Source organism: Aplidium turbinatum, chromosome 7 (assembly GCF_918807975.1).
Source record: "Aplidium turbinatum chromosome 7, kaAplTurb1.1, whole genome shotgun sequence".
Lineage (NCBI taxonomy): Eukaryota > Metazoa > Chordata > Ascidiacea > Aplousobranchia > Polyclinidae > Aplidium > Aplidium turbinatum.
Genome location: NC_137478.1, coordinates 18,870,381 through 18,891,581, shown reverse-complemented (window position 1 = coordinate 18,891,581; position 21,201 = coordinate 18,870,381). Strand labels below are relative to the sequence as shown.

Below are 21,201 nucleotides of genomic sequence, written 5' to 3'. Positions count from 1 at the left end.
AAAATGATCGAGAACTGAGAGAACAGACTATGCAGACACAGAAGAAAAAATCATTGAAAACATGAAGAAAGCAGACAACATTTGAACGCTAGTTGTTATACATATGATGATAATAGAGCTTCGGTAGCTTGTATTGTTGTTCCATAAACACACAAAGCCGACTAAAGCAACCAGATTTAACATAGCCTACTTATGTTTATTTATCACAATCACAGAAAAGAAAATTCTGTATATTAATCCATATCGTTCTAGCGTCAGTTTAAAATGACGGCCTAAAAAATAGTTCCAAGCATACTGATGCCAATTGGAATCCTGTATTAGGATAAATCTAGTAATGGAGAATCCAGCTTATTATTTGATCCCTTTAAATTGTGAGTTAACAGCAATCGCGATAACTACAGTAGAATAAATTTTTGCATTGTTTTAAAAATTAATTGCTACCAAACGACTATGAATAAGAATAAAATTGAAAAATTCTTGCACGCAACTACAAAATATTATGTCGATACAATTTTATGCGAAAAATAAATTAAAGATAAATTACAACATTTTGTAATTATTTTACTACAGTAAGCTAAACCTATTAGTAGGAGGGCACAGTTAGGTTAAAACACGATTTCTTTCATGAGCATGCTTGCATTTTTGCATTAGGACGTCATAAAGTAGCTGTAAATTTTGATTATGCGCAAACATTTCAGTAGTTTATTTGTAATATTGAAAGCTGGTGCAGATACAACACTCATCGTCAATTACCACTTGCAATCGATAAAGTTACTTAGTTTGACATGAGATTTTTTTAGTCATAGACTGGGCTAGAATTTTGCTGAAAATATACTAACGTTACATTTTTGTTTAGGATAGTTTTTTATTAGCTTTTATATGAATTTAAACTATTGATATTTTTGTTTTGAGGCTTATTAGTGGCAAAAAAGAGTTTGTATTCAAATATAGCACACTTAAAGTAACGCAATTGTGCATTGTTTTACCTGTAGTCTCGTCCTGTTGCTCAACACAACAAACAGTGTACCAGCCTCATTTTTGTATAAGGCTGGTAATGAGGCTGGTACACTGTTTGTTGTGTTGAGCAACAGGACGAGACTAATGCTATGAGACAGTCAACCGCTTCAAGTGGACAGTTTGCTGGGTGGTTCACAAAAAACAGAAAAGTTTTATTAGGCAACTGTTTTACCTGTACTCTCCTGCTCCTCAGTTTAAACTGACAAAAGTAAAATCACCAAACTTATTCACAAAAAATAATTCTCTTGAAAAAAACATTCATTTTCTTTCAAGTTACACCTATCTAAAGCTACCTTAAAGAAGTAAACAAAGATCTCGGACACAGATGGGTATGGGTTAAAATAGTGCTTCCCAACCGGTGGGTCGCGAAGCATTTCTATACGTTATTGAATGTTGAAATTTTCTAAAAATTACAGGCATTACTATGGATCTCACAAGCCGCAGTTTAGTCTTGAACATTACTGCGCCTTGGCCATCGCTGCTCTTATCTTCACTTCATTTGTTGACTTACTATTTTCATGAATTGTGCACCCTGTTTTCTATTAAATGGGGAAATTATTGCATTATGATTACGTAACGATTATGCAACAATGTATCAAACATGTAACAATTAGATGTGTTGTGTCGCATTAACTATTTCAGTATGTACGAAAGTAGTAAAGATGCCATAATAAAGATGTCATATGTCATTGCGGGTCGCACAATAAAACTTGCATTAAAAGTGGGTCGCGAACTGAAAAAAGTTGGGAAGCACTGGGTTAAAACAAATTTCATATCGAACATTTTCGATATGACATGATGTTCTCGACAGGAATAACAATTATGCAGTAATTTTATCCACGAGTAGATTTGATGAACAAAACACAGCAGTTTAAGATTAAATATATCAAAGAGAAAAAAAAGCGTAGTGATCAATACTTCTGACGAGCTCAACATTCAACATCACATACAAGAATGCAAAAAAGGTAACTGCATTAAACGGCGTTAACAGGACTCATCAAATATATGCTTGCGGCTCATATTTCTTGCTCTGCGTATTTTTTATTTGATTTATTTTTCGTACTTTGCCTATCTGTGTATAGTACCTCATGTGATCTGTCTAACGCTGTTTAGTGCAGTGCCTTATTGGCTAATCACAAATATTGTCAAGATAATGCAGTAGCCTAAGTGCAATAACCGACATTCGAGTCTACTTCTTTCGCCGAATTTCGACATTGTCAGCGTGATTGGTTTATTACAGATACCAATTTCGATGAATAGAATAGGCTATAGGCAGGCGCGGATTTAGGAGTTTTTTTCGGGGGGGGCCAGAAAATTTGAAAATCAATTAAAAAGAAAGAAAAAGATAGAACACATATGAACAATGATACTACGACATATAGCCTAGATATGATATAAAATAGACATTAAAACAGCCATTTTCATCAATTGTGAATGTTTAAAAAATAAATTTTGCTTCAATAAAAATTGCTAAGCATGCAAAGTAAACTTGAAATCTGGTTTAAAACCCTGCATGCCTATCCATGACCAATTGGATATAAGTTATTTTATGTTTGCAGGCATATACGGTAATTGATTGAAATTATAATGAAGACTAAAAACTAGAAAACAGCCATTCCAGTGGCGTAGCCAGAAATTTTGAAAGGGTTTTTTTTTTGACGTCAGGCTGGCGAAGCCACCGGAGTGTTCGCTTAAGACGACACCCAGCAGCGGGGGGTCTGGGGGCCTCCCCCAGAAAATTTTGAAAATTTACTTTGAATTTGGTGCATTCTGAGAGCATATTCAACAAAAATGTGGGTATGAAAATTCCTATAAAATGGTGCTGTCAGGTGGCATAGCAAAAAGATGAGATCATGTTTTCTTCAGCATTTTTCGGAAATAAAGCTAAGTCTCTATGTTTTCTTGTTGCTAATTCCTGGCTGAGATATTTGAATATTTGGTATTGGCAAAACTCGCTCTTTTAATGCAGTTTCGTTTAAAGTTAAGTAAACTTTGTTTTAGAGACATAAAGAGACTGAAAGCATCATTCTCAATATCGTGACGTCACATGCGTGCCAAGGGGGAGGGTTGTAACCCCCAAACCCCCCTGGCTACGCCACTGAGCCATTCAATGTTTCAGATTGTTTCAACTGACGCCATTTGGATCAGCGTTGGTTTCAGCCCCAACAAATGTTGCTATTAAAGTGTATTTGAAGTTGTATGAAAGAAAATAACGGAGTCTGATCGATGGGTAATTTCAACCATAACAACAAAAATCTATTCCCCCCCCCCCCCCCCCCCCGGGATAAGTTAAGTCCGCCGTGGGACTAACATCAGCTGTATAGAAGCATATCAAACCATTTGATGCGGAAACATACAATTTCAACAATTCCTCACAAAATTTTTCAGGGGGGGCCCGGGCCCCCTGGGCCCCCCCATAAATCCGCGCCTGGCTATAGGTACTAATCAAAACAAAGTCGGCCATTGTTACTGAAAATAAATGGTTAGTACCATTTCAATAAATTAGAACCTAAAAAATGACAACTTTATCTCGATTCTTTGTTTTATTTCAAACAAACAGCTACAAACACAAACTGGCGTCAATATTAACAAAAGTAGTTTGATAACGTATGAGACTAGCAAACTTAAAAATGCATTACATTACTTTAACACCACTTAACAATAAATTGAAAAACCAAATTATTTGAATCTTACGTTGAACACAAGTTGGGGGTTGGGGTGAAAACGTTCCATCTCTTTGACAGGTTATAGTGCCACTTCCAATGAGCTGATAATTGTTTGGACATGTAAACGTTACCCTATCGTTTGTATTTAGAGGACCTGAGCTTGGGTTAGGTGTAGCCCCTCCAGAACCAGAAGGAATAGTAAAGCAAACTAAAAATTAAAAATAAATGAGATTGGTTGATTGAATCTTTATCCTCGGACTGGGAAAGCTTCTTGCAGAGCTTAATCCTGGCAGTTTCGCATACTTGTAGAGGCTTGAATCACTGACGCAGGCCCGGTCACGAATTTTTTTTCCACGAACTTTCTGTCTCATTTCCATATTTCTGTAAGTGTAGCCATTACTGGTTACCGCGCGGCGCGCGTAACTGTTTTTATAAATTATTTTTTTTCGCGCGGTTTTCAAAGTCAGTTTTGTGTCCTCCAGGTCCAAATCTAAACATTGAACTTGAAAAAAAACGTAGCTTGGAGACACATCTAGTCTAGTCAAGTATAAAAAAGTTGATAAAAAAAAAATTGACTCTGGTCACTCTAAAAGTAAGATTTTCCGCATTGATTAAGAATTAACCCTAACCCATAAACCCTACTTTTTTTGAAAAGCTTTTGTACACCGCAAAAATTAATTTAAAAAAAAAAGTCTTCAATGGGCGTCGAACCGTTGTTCTCACGAACATGAGGCACAAGATGAAACCACTGAACTAAACACGCCAAAGAAAAATTGTATGCATTCACACGGTATTACTACAAACTCTATGCGAAGCAGAGTTGGATCAATTGTAATTGGTAATTGTAACTGATGTAATTAATTACAGTTTTTCATGTAATTGTAATGTAATTGAGACATTTTCATTCTGTGTAATTGTAATTGTAATTTGCTAAAATTTTGGCTCAATTACACTTTCAATTACATTTAGTATTGTTGCGCCTCAGCTACCACCTTATCCAGTCCTTTTTTTCCAAAACCCCTTCTATTGTAAGAAACGCCAATTAGTTTATTGTGCATTATTTTACCTGGTGAAAGGCGCCCCTTTTTCATTTATTGATTTTTCTACCCACAATTGTTTACGAGTAATTGTAATTATTAAATGATTTTTAAACAAGTGGCCGTTGGCTTGACTGTAGTGTGCATGTGTAGTCTATGCCATGCCGAAAGGCATCCCTTCATTGAAATTGTAATTGTAATTTGACATTTTTAGCACTGAATAATTGTAATTGTAATGTAATTGAAACATTCAAAGGAGTAATTGTAATTGTACTAAATTAATGTAATTGATCCAACTCTGATGCAAAGTAACAAAAAGTTCGTGGGAAAAAAAATTCGCGGCTTGGTCACCGAGATTGACAGAGTGAAGCTTCCGATTGTTGAAGTGTTCTTGCCGGGGAATTATTGCATCCATTAGATGCCGCTGAATGGAGAGCAGTCTTCAACGTGCGTTGTTCAAGCGCACACCCTGAGAGTCGAATCAGCATGGTTTGATTTTGAAGATTCTTTGTTCCAGAAGTCCAGAAGTCACGTAGATATTGAAACAAAGTTTCTTGTCATCAAATAGAGAGTAATTGAAACTTAATCTATGTTTCATGCCGGCAAGCCTAATAACCCTGTTTCAGGCATGTAGTAGAAAAAGATATTGTCGCATGATAATGAGATTTCACTGCGTTAGAGAGGAACATTTTAGATCATACTGCAAAAGATATTTTGTAGAGAGTTCGTCTTGTTGCACTACAAACGTGGCAAGCTATTTCCAACACGTGTTGAGATTTAAATCTATTGATAGGAGATAAAAGGTAATTTGTATTTTTCAATCAATTTGTTCAGCTAAAATACCAGTACGTACCTTCTGTGCAAGTCGTTCCGCTGACTCCTGAAGCACATTCGCACTGAAATGAATCAATCCCATCTCGACAAGTTCCTTGATTGGCACACGGAGTAGAAGCGCAATCATTTATATCTGCAATTTTTAAAAACTTAGAATTAACTTGAAATAATTGTTGTTTCTTCTCTTTGGAGTCTAGGATGACTGTCAGCCGAAGTTAGTTCACAAAATAACATAAAAATTAATAAACGTGTGTAGATAAAGAGATGACAACCATGACAACTTATAAAGTGCTTTGTTGTTAAACTTTAAGTTTAGATTAGCAACAAAATGCAGCAGCACAAGATTTACTTTATTGGTAAATGCAAACTCTTAATAACCCTCAGATGAAAAACAAAACACAACGCTTTTTTGCAATGCAAACAAAAACGTTTCATAGCAACAAATTAAAACGCACAGTGTTTTTATGGGAAAGTAGGGAAAAATGAGGTGGTAGGGCAAAACGAGGTTCTCGTTTTTAAAAAAATACTACTTACGCCACATAGCGGAAATTTTGGTAGGAAGTAGCCAGCTTGGAATTGAATCAGTTTTTAGTTCAATTCTGTAATTTCAGTGTACAGAGGTGTTTTGTGCAGCAGAATTTAAAAGACAGGTAATTCGTTCAAAAAAACGGCCAAATGTTCACGTGATTTTTTTATACTAAATAATTATTTGTTGCAGTTGCTGCTTTTTTTCATAATACTTTAGAAAGTAGTGATAGCATAAGAAGGAAAGTATTTGAATTTCCTTTCACTGCAAGTGTTTTACAACCAGTTTTTTCTGTGTAGTGCAATGGGGCATAATGGGATAGTTACATCATTGCATGAAACTACATGTGAAACGGTTTCTTCGTTTTTGTAAGCTTACTTCTGGAAGCTATATGCTACAGGACATAGCAGAATTAAACTGTTTGTTTATTAATAGATCTTAAATTATAGCTTATCATTCAGGAATATCCTAGCTAATATTTTTGGTACAAAAGTAAAATGGTAAGAACTTATATTCGAAAAACAACGCGGCAAAATTGGGATGAAGGCACAAGGAAAGCCGCTATAAAGTGCATTCAGGGGCGTCGGAAGCGGGGGGGCGCGGGGGGCGGATGCCCCCTGCCCTCAATTTTTCTGTAGATGGAGGGGCAGGGGGGCAATGGTGCCTTTTTAAAGTCATGTAAGCTACTGCACATTTTGCAACATAACAATTTCTGCTATTCGCTTTTAGCCTAATTATAATCTTTCATTTTTGCCTCAAAATAATATTTACGGCACAAAATTTTGCAACACAGTACAGGCCTTAAAACTCGTTTTTTTCCGGCAGCCATCGTGGCCTACCGGGAGCTTCTTCTCGGCGGCCAAATCTGCGTGCTTGGAGACCGAAATACAAAATAAAAATAACGATAGCACATGTAAATAGAATTAAACTTGCAACAATGCTAAAATGATCACTTAGCGATGTTGAAGTCTGGGCCTGGGCGACGTCCTGAAAATAGAATCGTTGCACCACGCAATAACTGCTTAATCGGGATTGTAATCCAGTACTGCGGGACTATCTAACGACACTCGCACGAGTGTCTCCAATGTGGCTGATTTTAAAGAAGTTCGTCACTCCCCTAGAATTCTTTTTAGCAACGAAAAACAACGTTCGAAATGTGTTGACGATGACGCCAAGGTAATAAAATAAGTATTTCAATGATGTGAAGAACATTACTAAAAGAAGCATGCTTTTTGCAAAATATGATCCAAAAATGTTTTCCCCTGGGATGTCAACAAACCTAGTTCTCCTTTTTAACAACGATTCAATGTCCGACAACATCGAATCGACATAAAAACGACAATATTGCCAGCCGATGTAAATTAGCACTTTGTATTAAGACTTTGTTAAAATAAACGTCGGGAATTACAAATAAGACTGATGATCGCAGATGGATATATTCCATCAATAACAAATATTCCCGCACAATGCAACAGTGGCGATTATGACGCGCTGACCTAATTTTGCGTCACTCTTTGATACTACATATTTTCCACAGTTAATCCACGATCATTCTATTGCGAAATTAAATAATTGGCTAAAAGAGACCGGCGGCCAAACTTGGCCGATTGAGGAGGTAGCACCGGCGGTCATTCAAGCACTACTTAGCGGCCATGGCCGCAGGCTGCTTTAAGGCTTGACAGTCGGTTACATCATGATAACATAGCATGATGCCCTTCTTTGTATACCGGACACATGTAGGCTAAAATTTCTGAATACATAGTAAGCTAATAGATTAGCATTATGGCGATGTCTTAAAACTTGAAAAAAAATTAGCCTTTTAGCAAACAAAAGTTCCCTTTTTTTGTAATTTTGCCCCCCCCCCCCAGTCAAAAATCGTTCCGGCGCCCCTGAGTGCATTGTGAATAAAGAATGTGGATACAAGAAAGCTGCACAGCTATTCGACATCTGATGAAGGGTGGATTTGTTGTTGTTCTTGTGAGCAATGGGCATTGGGCACATTGTTCTTGTGCAGGAGGTCAGGATGACAATAGTCTTATTGTTTACACTTGTGATTGAGTCTATGCATTGAATAAGAATGGAAATGACAATATCAAAAACGAACAAAACTGATCTTAATTGTGGTTCAAATGTTATTTCTTCTATTTTGCATGTTGCATGTGTATTTTGCATGTTATTTCTGCTGTTTTGCATGTATTTTGCATTTTGCCCCACCCATGGGGCAAAATGGGAAAAAAGGCACCTCTGGGATTCATTTGATAATTAAATGAGCATTATCATTTTTGATATTGTTTTTGTTTGATTTGTGTAGCATGATGCCCGACCTTTCTGATAAAACAAAAATTGTTCGTTTTTCTTAAGTCCCTAGAATTTTATGACTGTTTAGGCTTAAGTATCCCGTTTTGCCCTACCAGTGGCGTATACGCAGGATATTCTCAAAGGGGTGAATGCATTCGAATTTTTTTCAAATCGAAACGAAAACGAAAACACCCATTTTCTCATATTGACCAGTAAGTTATATTGTGTAAGATTAATCTACCATTCTCAGCTTGCATTGACAATATTTTTTTGTTTGTTTGCAGCAACTAGTTTTTTAAGTTTTGTATTGAAAACAAAAAATGTGACATCACACTCTTGACGTTGCATAGCCTATAATGTTTTTCGTAGACGACGTAGATAGCTTACTCAACCCAACGAATCACGCGTGTTGATGGTATGTTCAGTGGTTACTGGGGAAGTAGAGCGTATGGTAGCCTACAACGTGCCATTTTTTATCAAGAGTAGTCAAATGCTATAACTTACTTCATAGTCTGACCAAGACATAATATTGCCCAGACTATTTGTTGGGAAAATATAAACTCTCACGGTCTTTGCATAATTATGTAACTGTACTTTTGGATTGAATGTTTAGACATGTAAATATGAAAAGCATGATAGTAAAAGCCTAAACGGGTATCGGGAAGTAAAAACTATAATAGTTCGATTAACAGCAAATGATTAAAGTATAAATCGAACTTCTCTGTGAAAGTTTAAATATTGAATGCAATATTACAGTACTTTCAACAAAGAATTATTGCACTTTGAATATATATGACAAAAAAGAAGGCATATAGGCCTATCCTACAAGCCGTGTGAGCTGCATCTCACCCTTTCCCCTTCCCTCCAAATGAAGGCCTTTACTTTTTAGTAGAGGTGCCTGAAACATTTTTCAAACCATAGGTTGTGAATTCAGATCAAAAACACCAGACTAACTCCACAATCTGGTGGGACTCCCTGTTTGACTACATAACAATGCAAAGGGCTATGGAGTTTAACTAAAATAAATAAAAGATTTTACAGGACCGTTTTCAGAGGATAATTTGGCAGTGAAAAAGGCCGTGTCCAAAACACGTAATTGTATCACTCTTGAAATACAAAAACTAAAGAAACAGATGACACAGTGTTTATTTAAAAAAAAGACTTAGTTGAATGCAAAACAGTCCACTTAAACAAGGTAGTTATAAAAAAATCTGGCGAGATGGAGTTTCCTTCCGTATGCATGCCTTCCCTCCTCCTTCTAAAATGTTTTTATATTTAAAAAAATCATCTCGAATACACAAGTATGCACTGGATAACCCTGTCAACGATTCCGTATGTCATTATTGGCCATCTTCGTCGTTTCGGTAGCATTTAATTTTGCACGAGTCTTATGCTATCAACCGTTGAAGCATATTTTCCAAAAAAGCGAGAGCGTAGTAGCCTACCGTAGTCTATTATTTCTTTTATAAATTCAACAAAATAGCATATATTTACTGGTTTCGCTGATAACAGTCATTTCAAATGATCAACAACGAATGCAACCTAAGCTATAAAATGTCGAGTTGTTATAGCAGTAGATATAGTAACATCGTTTACGTTAAAATGCGGAAAAACGTTGCACCAACTAAATATGAATAAGGATGGGCCCCTAAACAGAGAAGTGGTCCACTTAACTGGGGTTTTGGAAGCGGTGAAATAGGCCTTTGCTTATTTTAAGCTATAAATCGAGCTTCTGTAGCAACATTTACATTTTTTTCTTTTCAAATAGCCAAAAAAAAACATTAAACAACTTTGAACGAGTGGGCCCCTAAACAACCATCTCCCCCGGGAGGTATGAGGGTCGATTATTACAAAAACTAAAAATTAAAGAAAAGGATGACGCAGTGTGTTTTGCTGCTTGGCTAAAGCTGTTTAATTTAACAGAATCTTAATTGACCACATGAACACGTTGTAGGCTACTGAGTTTTGCTAGTAGAAGGAGTCTTTGTAATAATTAGCCTAATGAAGACAAAACTTATTGTACTGTACGTGCGGAAGTTCCGTTTATTTTTAATATTAGTTCATTAGTATAGTAGTTAACGTTCGTAAAACAGTTTAGAAGGTTATTAACTTTTGATATTAGGGGAGACTGAGGTAAAGTATGCAATGGCGTAAGATCAGCAACCTTTTTTTTTTGTCCTGAATATAGCCCATAATGCTACTTCAGTCAATTTAATAATAATGTCTAGAAAGAATTCTATTTTGCAACGCCATGCAATTATTGTGTTCATGTCGAAAAATCAAACTTTTTTTTCTATTGCAAAAAATGAATATTTTTATTGTTACACTATATAAATTAATTTTTGTTTTTTTGTTAAGTATAATGGGTAAGGATATTGAATAAAATTTTAGATTAGTTGGTTTTGTACTTTTTAAAATATTACAATTTTGTCACGAAACTTAGGATGGGGTAAAGTGTGCAATTGAGGTAGGTACGTTGGAGTAGTTGCTCCACTTCTACCAAATGAAATAGCGTTAATTTTTGAACCGTTGAATTTATGTTTTTTAGCATCATTGGATGCAATAAAAATGTAGTGTTATGTTATAAAGCAACGCCTAGCAATAATGAAATGGACTGGCAAGAGAATTCTTCAACTTAATGGAGAGTTGTTCAACTCACCCATACAATTTTGTCGGGGTAAGTTGAGTAAATCGTATAGCCTACCAGATAGGAATGCCTTGTTACTATAGGTGATGCAGGGTGGTGATTTTTCCATTTGTGGTACGCAAGGAACCACATTTTGGTATTTTCACCCATCTTGCCGAAGTGGTCAAACTACCGGAGCGTTGAGCTATGCACAATGCAACAACAGGATGTCTTCTAGCAAATTGCTCAATTGGCGAACTACCAAGAGCAAACATTACTTTGTATGGTCAAAATCCCTCTTTCTTCTTGTTACAGCCGTAACTTGTAACCTTTTATTTATTTTGATTTATTGAGTCTGTAATTGAGATAAAAATCTGATTTTTGTACACACTTTAAACTTCAAAACGGTTACACTCAAATTTAAAGTACACACGTATTGTAAGGGCCTCCTGGCGTCCTAATGTTATTGTTTTATTTATTGTCGCTCTGCAACAACTAAGGTTTTTTAACGATAGGGCTCATATTTTTTCTTTTAATTTTTGTATCTATTTTTTCTTTCAATTTTTGTATCAGAGTTTAAGATGTTATCACACTATTGCCCGACTTATCCTCTCTGCTTTATGCAGGAAAGACCACAATCGGTACCGTTTTCACTGTCTAAGTCTGCGGTATGACTTGACCTGGAATCGATCTCAGATCTACCAGCGCAAGAGCCAAACGCAAAACCAATTGGTCACTGAGCTGATCTTGGCATCCGCTCTCGCTTGTTTTTCGCTAATACTGATTTCAGCATAAGAAAAATTCAACACAAAAAGTCAAGTGGTCTGTCCACACACAACGGCTCCCGGCACGGGGCAGAAGCGACAATTAAAAATGAAACGCCTGAGTCCGCAGGAAAGCCACGTCATGGTAGACAGAGAAGAACAACGCAAACTCAACGTCAGCACATTATTGCATTGCAAATCAAGAGGGCAATCAAGCCACCAGAACAATATAAAAAAAATATTTATCACACAATGATCAAACTCAATCTAAAATGTAACTAATGCACTGGTGATTCACTTCCACCCTTTTAAAAAAATTCTAAAGCAAATCATTTTATTACAAAGCAACTTGAGCGAAAAGATGCTCATCTTACTCCAGCCTCCCCTACATGCTTTTATAATAAAGTTAATCCATAAAGTTAAGACATTGATACCAAATATTATTGTTTAGCGTTACACATTTTTTGCAAAACGTTGCTGGCTTACCTGTACATGCAGGAGGATTTTCAAAACCTGGCGGGCATTCGCTTCGAAGGGAGGTCACTACAAACAATGTTTAGATTGAAGTACGTGGCGCGTTATGGCTCAACAAACGTATTTGGCTATTGGTGTACCACTTTATCAAAGTTATCTTGTCATTGCACTTGAATGTTAAATTTCAAACCATTGCTAGTCATTTGTTGGTTATACAATTGATCGTATTATTCACATACTTTGGTTAAATGCATAAACAAGTTTGAGAAAGCGTTTTGCTTTGCGATTGGGCAGATTCGTCACTACATTACAGTTTGATCATACGACTCTAAAAAGAACACGTGTTGTATGTTTTGCAATAAGTGGTCACAGTGGTGATATGTAGGCTATGACGGAAACGTGTTATCATCCTTCAAAACAAACAATTATAAAGTTATGGCAAAAAAAACAAGTTTTCATTTGGTTGAAGTTTGGTTTTTGTAAAAACTGAAATCGGTTTGCAATTGCAGGAATAATCCCAACTGATATTACAATTTTGTTATTTTAAACTTTAAAAAATCTATCATTAATGACATACCGCAAAAACAAAAAAACAAAAAATTCACAAATCATACATTTCTACAACGTATTTAAGCCTACGTTGAATAATCGTACCATGATATCTTGAACGGAAGCATTGTTTTCGTGCACTATTCCAGCAGCAGCCATGTCTCCAGCACACAGATCGTAATGCACTAAAATATATCAAACAATGCTTAAAATTTTATGCTAAATTTTTCTACCTTATACAAACAACAATATCGTCTAAATTAATAACTCATTTTTTAAATGACTTAAAAATAAATATCGCATATTGCTTACATTAAATTCCTTCGAGATCCTCTAAATGGGATTGCAGGGAGGAGGCCACACGGAAGGCCAATAGTACCACAAAACTTTTGAATAGATGATCCCCGGTAGCCAGGTTGACCACCAAACGTTAGACCAACTACAAAAGACGTCAAGCTCAAAGGCGTCAATTTAATACAATACAATATCAACAACGTACCTCATACAAATACAATATACCGTAGTTTTTAACTAAGCAGTGTTTTGCAGATTAGCAGCAAAAACTTTGATAATTCTCAGTTCTTTAATAAGATATAGAAGAAAACCCAACACTTCAACACCACGCAGTCGAAAATTACTTCACTTGTGAACAAGTTCATAGATAAAATTAAAACAAATCCATTCAACAATTTGTCAGTTTGCTATCATAATGGTACTATCTACAAAAAACTATTTTTTACAACTCCCAAAAATCCATTATTATTTGGCATACATGAAGTGAGACCTCCACCACCCTGTCCCGTGCCAACTTGGGGGGTTTGAGATGGCCTGAATGACAGTGTAGGTCTGCGATCTAAACACATACGTCAAGCTGCATTATTTTATTTAGTGTAAAAATAATAATACCATCACAGGTGGTAATGGATAAAATACATTGAAATACATTACTCATAGCATAAGGATGGTTGTCCTTTCCTTCTTGTCTATTTCATCTAATTCTGCTGGGACTACCAATCATAAATCAGGTTAAGAAAAAAAAAAATGGTTAGGCTACATTTACTCAAAATGATGATCTATTTTACATAAGACTTTATCTTCAGGATTCTTTTTTGTTTTATCCCGTTTACACCTGGTGGTTGTAGATTTAAATTAAGTGGACGGGAAGGCAAAAAACACATCCACGTGTTTATCTTCAGGCGTACTGTACCTACATTAATAACCCTGCGTGCACAATACTTACCTCCTCTTTCATAACAACCTCTCCTGCCATAGAGAGAAATACAGCATCCCCTAAAATGAAAATACTGTATGTTTTCTTTTTTAATGCAATACCATTTTTTCACACGAAACACTCTAAAATGAATAAAACCAATTTAACCATAACTCTTTTCTCAAGTATTTTAACTGCAATGCTTGTAAGATAAAGAAATTTTGACATTTCTCAAGGTTTTTACTATCTTTTTACTGCAGATAAAACATTTTGAATCTGTTTTAAGGAAAACCAAGAAGCAAACTAAAAATAATGTAAGTTACTAACGAAATATAGATGGACTACTTGGTTTGCATAAATAGCTGAAAAGATGCTTTTATATGAAACTAAACGAATGTCATCAAAGAAAGAGAAAAATTTGAGTTTGACTAATAATGTATTGGATTTGTATTTAATTTGTGTTATTGAGCAAAAAGGCAGACAAACACAAAAAGGGATATCAACATCTTGTGTGTTTATATCAATTTTGTTTTATTACTTACTCGACAAAGTCAGAAGTTTACGATGACATAGACTACCGTACTTTTAAAAAATAATATAATTTTTCACCACTAACAAATGACCAATCACACTGATCTAACGGCAAGATATGTATCTTAAAAAAACAACTCATTTCGTGTAAAAGTACTGTAGGCTATAGTCTATGTCATTTTCAAATTGCAAACTAACGAAACAAAAAAGCAGTAATATTTTTTGACACAATTGTTATTTGAGGGAAAACTACGTCTTTTTTCAATAGCTTTGCTGCAATTATCCTCTTAAAAAAGTGCCAGTTTTAGGTGTCTTGTTTTAGCAAGACATCCCATTAGCAACCCGAATTGTTCTTTTAACGATCTTAAATCTTTAAAAGGGTGTTGGAAACTCATCAAATACGGTTACTTTTTAGTTTAATAATCTCAATTGAAAACGTCAACATCTTCGATAAGTTACGTGAAATAGCTTTATTGGGTGAATTGCTGAATTTTAGTTTATAAAACAATTACAACACCCCCTCGAGTTTTTAAAACCTTTTTTTGATAGAGTAAATTAAACTTCACCTCGTGTTACATTCTGTTCTATCGAGGAATGGTTTTGGCAACAAGCTGTTATTGTGAAGGTATTAGCATGGCCACCTGGAGATGCGGCCTGATTTGTCACATTTTGCAGATTTTGATTACAGCTACTGCTAGTGCTTGACCGACATTTTTTGAGATGTTTTTGCTTTTTGCGGTTTCCTAATGACAAAAAACTTTTTTGTTGCCTTGGGGAAGCAGTAGTAAATGAGAAAAAGTAAGTTGAAAAACGCAAAATCAGACTGTTATTGAAAATTAACAGTCTGACTAAAATCTTCGAAATCAAATTTTCTTTGTTTTTCAACATGTGAGGATGTTAAAGCCTATTGTGTCACCTGGGAAAAGAATAAAGATAGCGTAAAAATAGAATTTTTAGACAAATTTATTTAGACGTTCGCCCAAAGTTAGAAAAACCTGGAAATTTCTGCAAAATGTAACAAATCAGGCCGTATCTTTAGGTGGCCATGGTATTAGATAGGAAAAGGAGTATGTATTTTCACAAAAAAAAAATAGTAGCCTACAATTTTAAAGCATCTGAATATTTGAAACATTTTAAAGTTGAATTGGGCTTAAATCAAAAAGCGGCATGATAGATTTAATATTATTGTTTTTGTACAGCCATGACTTTGCGCTTTCTTGAATTCTTCACTTATTGTTGCAATGTTGCTGCTCCATCATAAACCGTTACCTCAAAGCCCAGCTTTATCAAATCATACAAAATTTAATTTCGAATTAAAATGAAAGCATTTTTATACATTATGGTGGTCAATGTAGAGCACAGAAATGGAAGTTGCTCAAATTGACCTTAAATTTTGCATTCAACCTAGGGCAGAGTCAATTGTCGTGACGTCACACACCTACAAACAGAAATTGTGACTCATACACCTCAAACATCATACGTTACTAATATGTCTCCGATGTCTCCGATAGCTCAGTTGGTTAACGCAGGGCTTCCCAAACTGGGGGTCGCGACCCCGCAAGGGGTCGCGTAACAAACTTCAGGGGTCGCAGAGAGTGTGCCAATTTTACTCAAAGTACTTCATATTAACACTTCTGTGCAAGTTATTAATTGTAACCAAACACGCTGAGAGTAACTCAACCAGTAGCGTAAGCGTATTTTCGCAAATTGGTGTGGTAAAACGGAATCGGAATTCAAAACCCTTTTATTGCAATGTGAAGTAAAATGGCTTTCAAAAGTTGAAGCTAAAAAGGTTATTAGTGTTGAAAATTGAAGTCGTAATTTTTCTAACGTAAAAATATGCAAACTTTCCCCACCATTTTCGCAATGACATCTGGTTCTTAAAATTAAGCTATTTATCAGATTTTCTTAAAAAACTGAACGAACTTACCTAGTAAACATTTTTTCTTGGCCCAACGTTGGCTGACGGTTGTTCGAGTTGGCTGAAGGTAGTGTAGTTTTGCCAATTTTGCCAACTTTTGAAATATTTTAATTGAAGATACCTTCCAAGAATTGTTTAAGTTTGCTTCATAATATTCCTTTTACAATTGTAATGGGACAATGAAAATGCAAAAAAACTTAGAATTAGGAAGTCGTTCTTGCCAATGTTGGTGTGCAGTTGTACAGAACGTTGGGCCAATGTCATTATTTGCGGGCGAACTACGGTAACCCCTCAATTTTTTTTCGTTGGCCCAAAGATTTTAAAATAAGTTGGCCCAACTGCCACGAATGGTCCAAGATACGTTGGGTCAACAGAGAAGCACTATTTTACCAACTGTCACACTACGTTGGACCGAGGTACAATGTTTGCAGGGCTGGAAACAAAACAAAGAACCAAACCTATTTATTTAGATGGATGTGAATGTGATGGATGCAACCGTTTTCTGCTACAGAGCGAGTCCAACTGTAGCTCAATTGGCTAATGCTGGTCCCAAGGCGGTTTCAATGTTTCTTAGTTTTGACAGTGTTTGTTCAACAACGTTAAAAACGCTGACTCGCACAAATTGTCGTCGTAGACTCCAGCTCGTGTCCGAGCATTGGTTTTATTTTCTAGTCGAATGTGGCTTTGGAGGCCAAGTCTACAGCGGAAAAGACGTAGGAAAAGTCACATTGTATGGAGAGTTGGGAACGTGGTTGTGTTAGCTTTTTTCTAATATTTTTCTGAACCGTTTGTATCCTGCTTTTTTTTAAATTTCGTGCCTTCCCATGTTCTCTTCTTCCAGATTGACTTATCATAAGCAAGTTGTTTTCCACTATTCTAGATCAATGTTTGCTGGGTTGAGGGAGACTTTAACTGATCTTTGTAATTGCGTCATTGGTGAGACGATCCTCTCAACGAATGCCCAGCATTTGTCTCAGTTTCCTCTGCTGGAGATTTTCTAGACAAATACGTCAAAACAAACGACAGGAGTGCGGTTAGGCCTACTGCTGAATCATGTCATATTAGATATTCCGCTCTAACGTTAAGCCAAAATGTGTGAAGGTTTTTTGCATAAAATTTATAAATTTTTACAATAATTAAACTTTTCAGTCAGAAGATAGATCAGCAATTTCCGTCTGAGAGAAGCGCTCGGTAGGCTAGCTACTTTGTTTTTGCGTTGCAAATAGGTTTTGGCTTCAACACAACTTGGTATTGTCCAATTCTAGAAAAAAAATACTTTTAAAATTGTCAACAGATTTGACAAACGTTTAATAACCAAAGGCTTACTAACATTTGATTTCACATCATTTTGTTAACCAAAACTTTTCAGTAAATGAGAACATTTGAAATGAATCATTTTCAACTTCTTGATTCCAGACGTTTAATGTGTTGATGAACGCTTTAGTTTTAGATTTCAATGTAAAACAAATGTAAAAACATAGATGTTTTCTCTATGGAGGGACAAGTTAAGTTCGTTCAGTTTTTTAAGAAAATCTGATAAATAGCTTAATTTTAAGAACCAGATGTCATTGCGAAAATGGTGGGGAAAGTCTGCATATTTTTACGTTAGAAAAATTACGACTTCAATTTTCAACACTAATAACCTTTTTAGCTTCAACTTTTGAAAGTCATTTTACTTCAAATTGCAATAAAAGGGTTTTGAATTCCGATTCCGTTTTACTACACCAATTTGCGAAAATACGCTTACGCTACTGGTTGAGTTACTCTCAGCGTGTTTGGTTACAATTAATAACTTGCACAGAAGTGTTAATATGAAGTACTTTGAGTAAAATTGGCACACTCTCTGCGACCCCTGAAGTTTGTTACGCGACCCCTTGCGGGGTCGCGACCCCCAGTTTGGGAAGCCCTGCCATAGTCAATCGTTCGTTGTTGCAAAACTAGTAGTTTTTTGAAGTTTGACCATGCTTCAAAATTCAGATTTATGATACAAAAGAGTAGGCTAATGTACAAAGTCAAATATTCTATAGACTAGAGCTTTCGTGTACGAACTTTTTGTGTTTAGTTTAATACATTGACGGCTATATCAAAATAATATATCTTACCTGTTTATACAATCTCTTCTACGAAGTCCTCTACCAAACCGACAAAATTGGGCTGTTGGATTGAATGGTTGAAAACCGCATATGCCTTCTTGGCCAAGTAGTCCAATTTGAGCTTCAACGCACAAGGCACTCAGCAAAGTAAACACTGATGAAACAATTAAAAAATTTGTCATCGCTGTTTTAATACTCTGATGAGCACTACTGTTGATCAATGCGGGGCAACAAATTGATAAATCATTTTTTATGAACTATATTTTTTCTTTGTTTGGCCTGAGGCATTCGTACTCGTAACAAAATGGTACGCTGCAGTGTTTCGATCCACTGCTTCAGTCTTATATCTTTGAAATTGTGATATTTTACCAATTTCGAGTTGACCAATTTCAAACCCACAAACAGCGATGTCACAATGCTAAACTCAAATTACACGTTTTATCACAATTTGATGCGATGGCTACACAAATGTTCTCTGAGATATGATAGTACGAAATATTAACATATAGTTTTTCTGCAAATTTTAGCTATTTATTTAGCAATTTAGTATAAATCATTAGTTAACCATCCAAATTTTTAATTGCCGTAACAAAAAAAAAAAATGATCAGAATAAGCATAAATCTAATAAACATAAATTTGACTTCTCAATGTTAGAGAATTGCAGGTCATAAGTGTTACCCTGATCAATGCATTCTATGATACAACTAGGCGAATAAAATCAGTAAATATAATTGCTTGTTTTCATAACAAACTCTTTTATAGCTTAGCCTTTTGCATGAAAATTGTCTATTCATGTATTTAAAAGTTTTGTATTGAAGCGTAATGGTTGAAAAGCAAAGGTCAAGATCACGCTTTGTGTAAAGGAGAATTAATTCTTAGAATGCAGAGTTGTAATTAAACATGGATATCCAATATTAAGGTAAGCATCAAGATCAATATTTGAAAAATCTGCTACTTACAATTGAACTTTTTGTAAGTTATCCTTATCTCACTGCTGGTTAAAACCTTGCAATTTCATATTCAAAATGCCTTCTTTTTTTTACTTTTTTTTTGTTGATTTTTACTTTGTTGTTTTTTTTTGAATTCCTTTTTCAGGAATTTATCCATAAGGAAGATTTGATTTTCCAAATGCCCTTAGGCGATTAAGCTGAACAAAATCGGTTTAATTCAGATTTCTCAAACATAATGCTTATACGTGACCACAAAATTCATAAAAAGTAGTCCACCACAACATAAAAAAATGTTTTATTCAGATTGTTGCGAAAATGGTGCAAAAACAACAATATAGCCTACTGTAATCATGAAAATGGTGTATATTTCATAAGTGGCTCAATCCATTGTAGTTATAAGCTGTTCTCACGGCTTTACACGTCAAAACGTATCAGCAACAGTATGAAATCAAAGTCAATCACACTGCTCGTTTAAACCTATACCCGATAAGATATCAAATCCTTTTTTAATCTACTCAGAATTTAAATGTGAAGATCATAACAATGTGAAAAAACAAACTTTATTATGCAGTGTAGACAGAAAGTAGCGAGAACAAACTTGGAGTCAGCTGCTTGAAGGAATGTTCAAAACAGCTTTTTTGTAACAAAAATCAATCATTTTCAAATATGTATAGGCTACTCTAAAACAAAATGAGGACAAATATTTTTAGGTCTGAACTCTAAACGCTGTGTTTTCAAAAGAAACGACATAATTCAACAAGATTTAGATGTTTAAAAAATTTCTAAAGTATTTTTGAAAATACTAAACATTGGAAAGCAGCTCAAGTGGTTAAGATGACAAGTCGTATAAAAAAATACACGCTCACAATTGTTTTTTGTGATTATTCTGACAAAGAGAATAAACCCAATCAAAAAACTAGTTTGAGCGATATAGTATCACAACGTGAACTGCGGCCAGTGGCGGATGAATATAGGCTATAGGCCTCAGAGGTTTGTAAACTTTTTGGGCTCTTGACGTTATTTGCAAAACTTTGTGTGACTTTTTCTTGTTTAAGTTTTAAATCAAAGCCAAACCACCTCAAATTTACATGTTTTGGATCCAATATAAAATCAAAAGATTACATCAAATTTGTGGCGGTGGGATGGCGAAACGGATAAGGCGTTGGCTTTCCAATTATACAAACCTGGTTCGACTCCCGGCTTATGCTGGTTGTTGACAAACACGCTCACCTCTACCAGGGTGTAATAAATTGGGTGGGCGTACTTGCTGAAGGAAAGGCGACAGAGAGAACGGAACTGACCACCCTACTCTCGTTAGTTCCGAAGGCTTAGTACAATGCGAATCTTATCTTCTCATCCCCAAAGCTTGAATCAAGTATGGGACCCACCTTTACATTTTACATCAAATTTAGTTACTATTCTCTAATAGCCTCTTAGTTATTGTAACCTCTGAGGTTAACAATAGTAAGTAAATTTGATGTAATTTGCTCTGCTTGGGTTTTTGTTTGGCATTGAGCACTTTTTGCAGTATTAATAGCTTTTATTGTTTGTTCAAATAAAAAGAATAAGTGAATCACAATCTACTTTTCCTCACATCAAAGAGGATTACAGATATTTTTGCCTTTTCGACGCCAAGTTGAATTCGTGGCCTAGTATTAAGGTTGGTTTGGTTCTTTATCTTTATCCTCAGACTGACAAAGTCTT

At 35.4% G+C, this 21,201-nt stretch overlaps 1 protein-coding gene across 1 annotated transcript in view; it reads right to left on the bottom strand.

Moving 5' to 3' along the window:
• Positions 1-18,753, bottom strand: part of LOC145773980 (sushi, von Willebrand factor type A, EGF and pentraxin domain-containing protein 1-like) — a 127,774-nt gene extending 109,021 nt beyond the window's left edge. The window contains exons 1-8 of the mRNA XM_082585108.1: positions 18,556-18,753; positions 14,032-14,081; positions 13,564-13,644; positions 13,104-13,230; positions 12,897-12,976; positions 12,255-12,311; positions 5,574-5,687; positions 3,712-3,891 (exon numbers count right to left, since the gene is read on the bottom strand). Coding sequence (XP_082441234.1) covers positions 3,712-3,891; positions 5,574-5,687; positions 12,255-12,311; positions 12,897-12,976; positions 13,104-13,230; positions 13,564-13,644; positions 14,032-14,081; positions 18,556-18,728 — 862 coding nt within the window. The 5' untranslated portion in view covers positions 18,729-18,753. The remainder of the gene's footprint in view (positions 1-3,711; positions 3,892-5,573; positions 5,688-12,254; positions 12,312-12,896; positions 12,977-13,103; positions 13,231-13,563; positions 13,645-14,031; positions 14,082-18,555) is intronic.
• Positions 18,754-21,201: the final 2,448 nt, after the last annotated feature.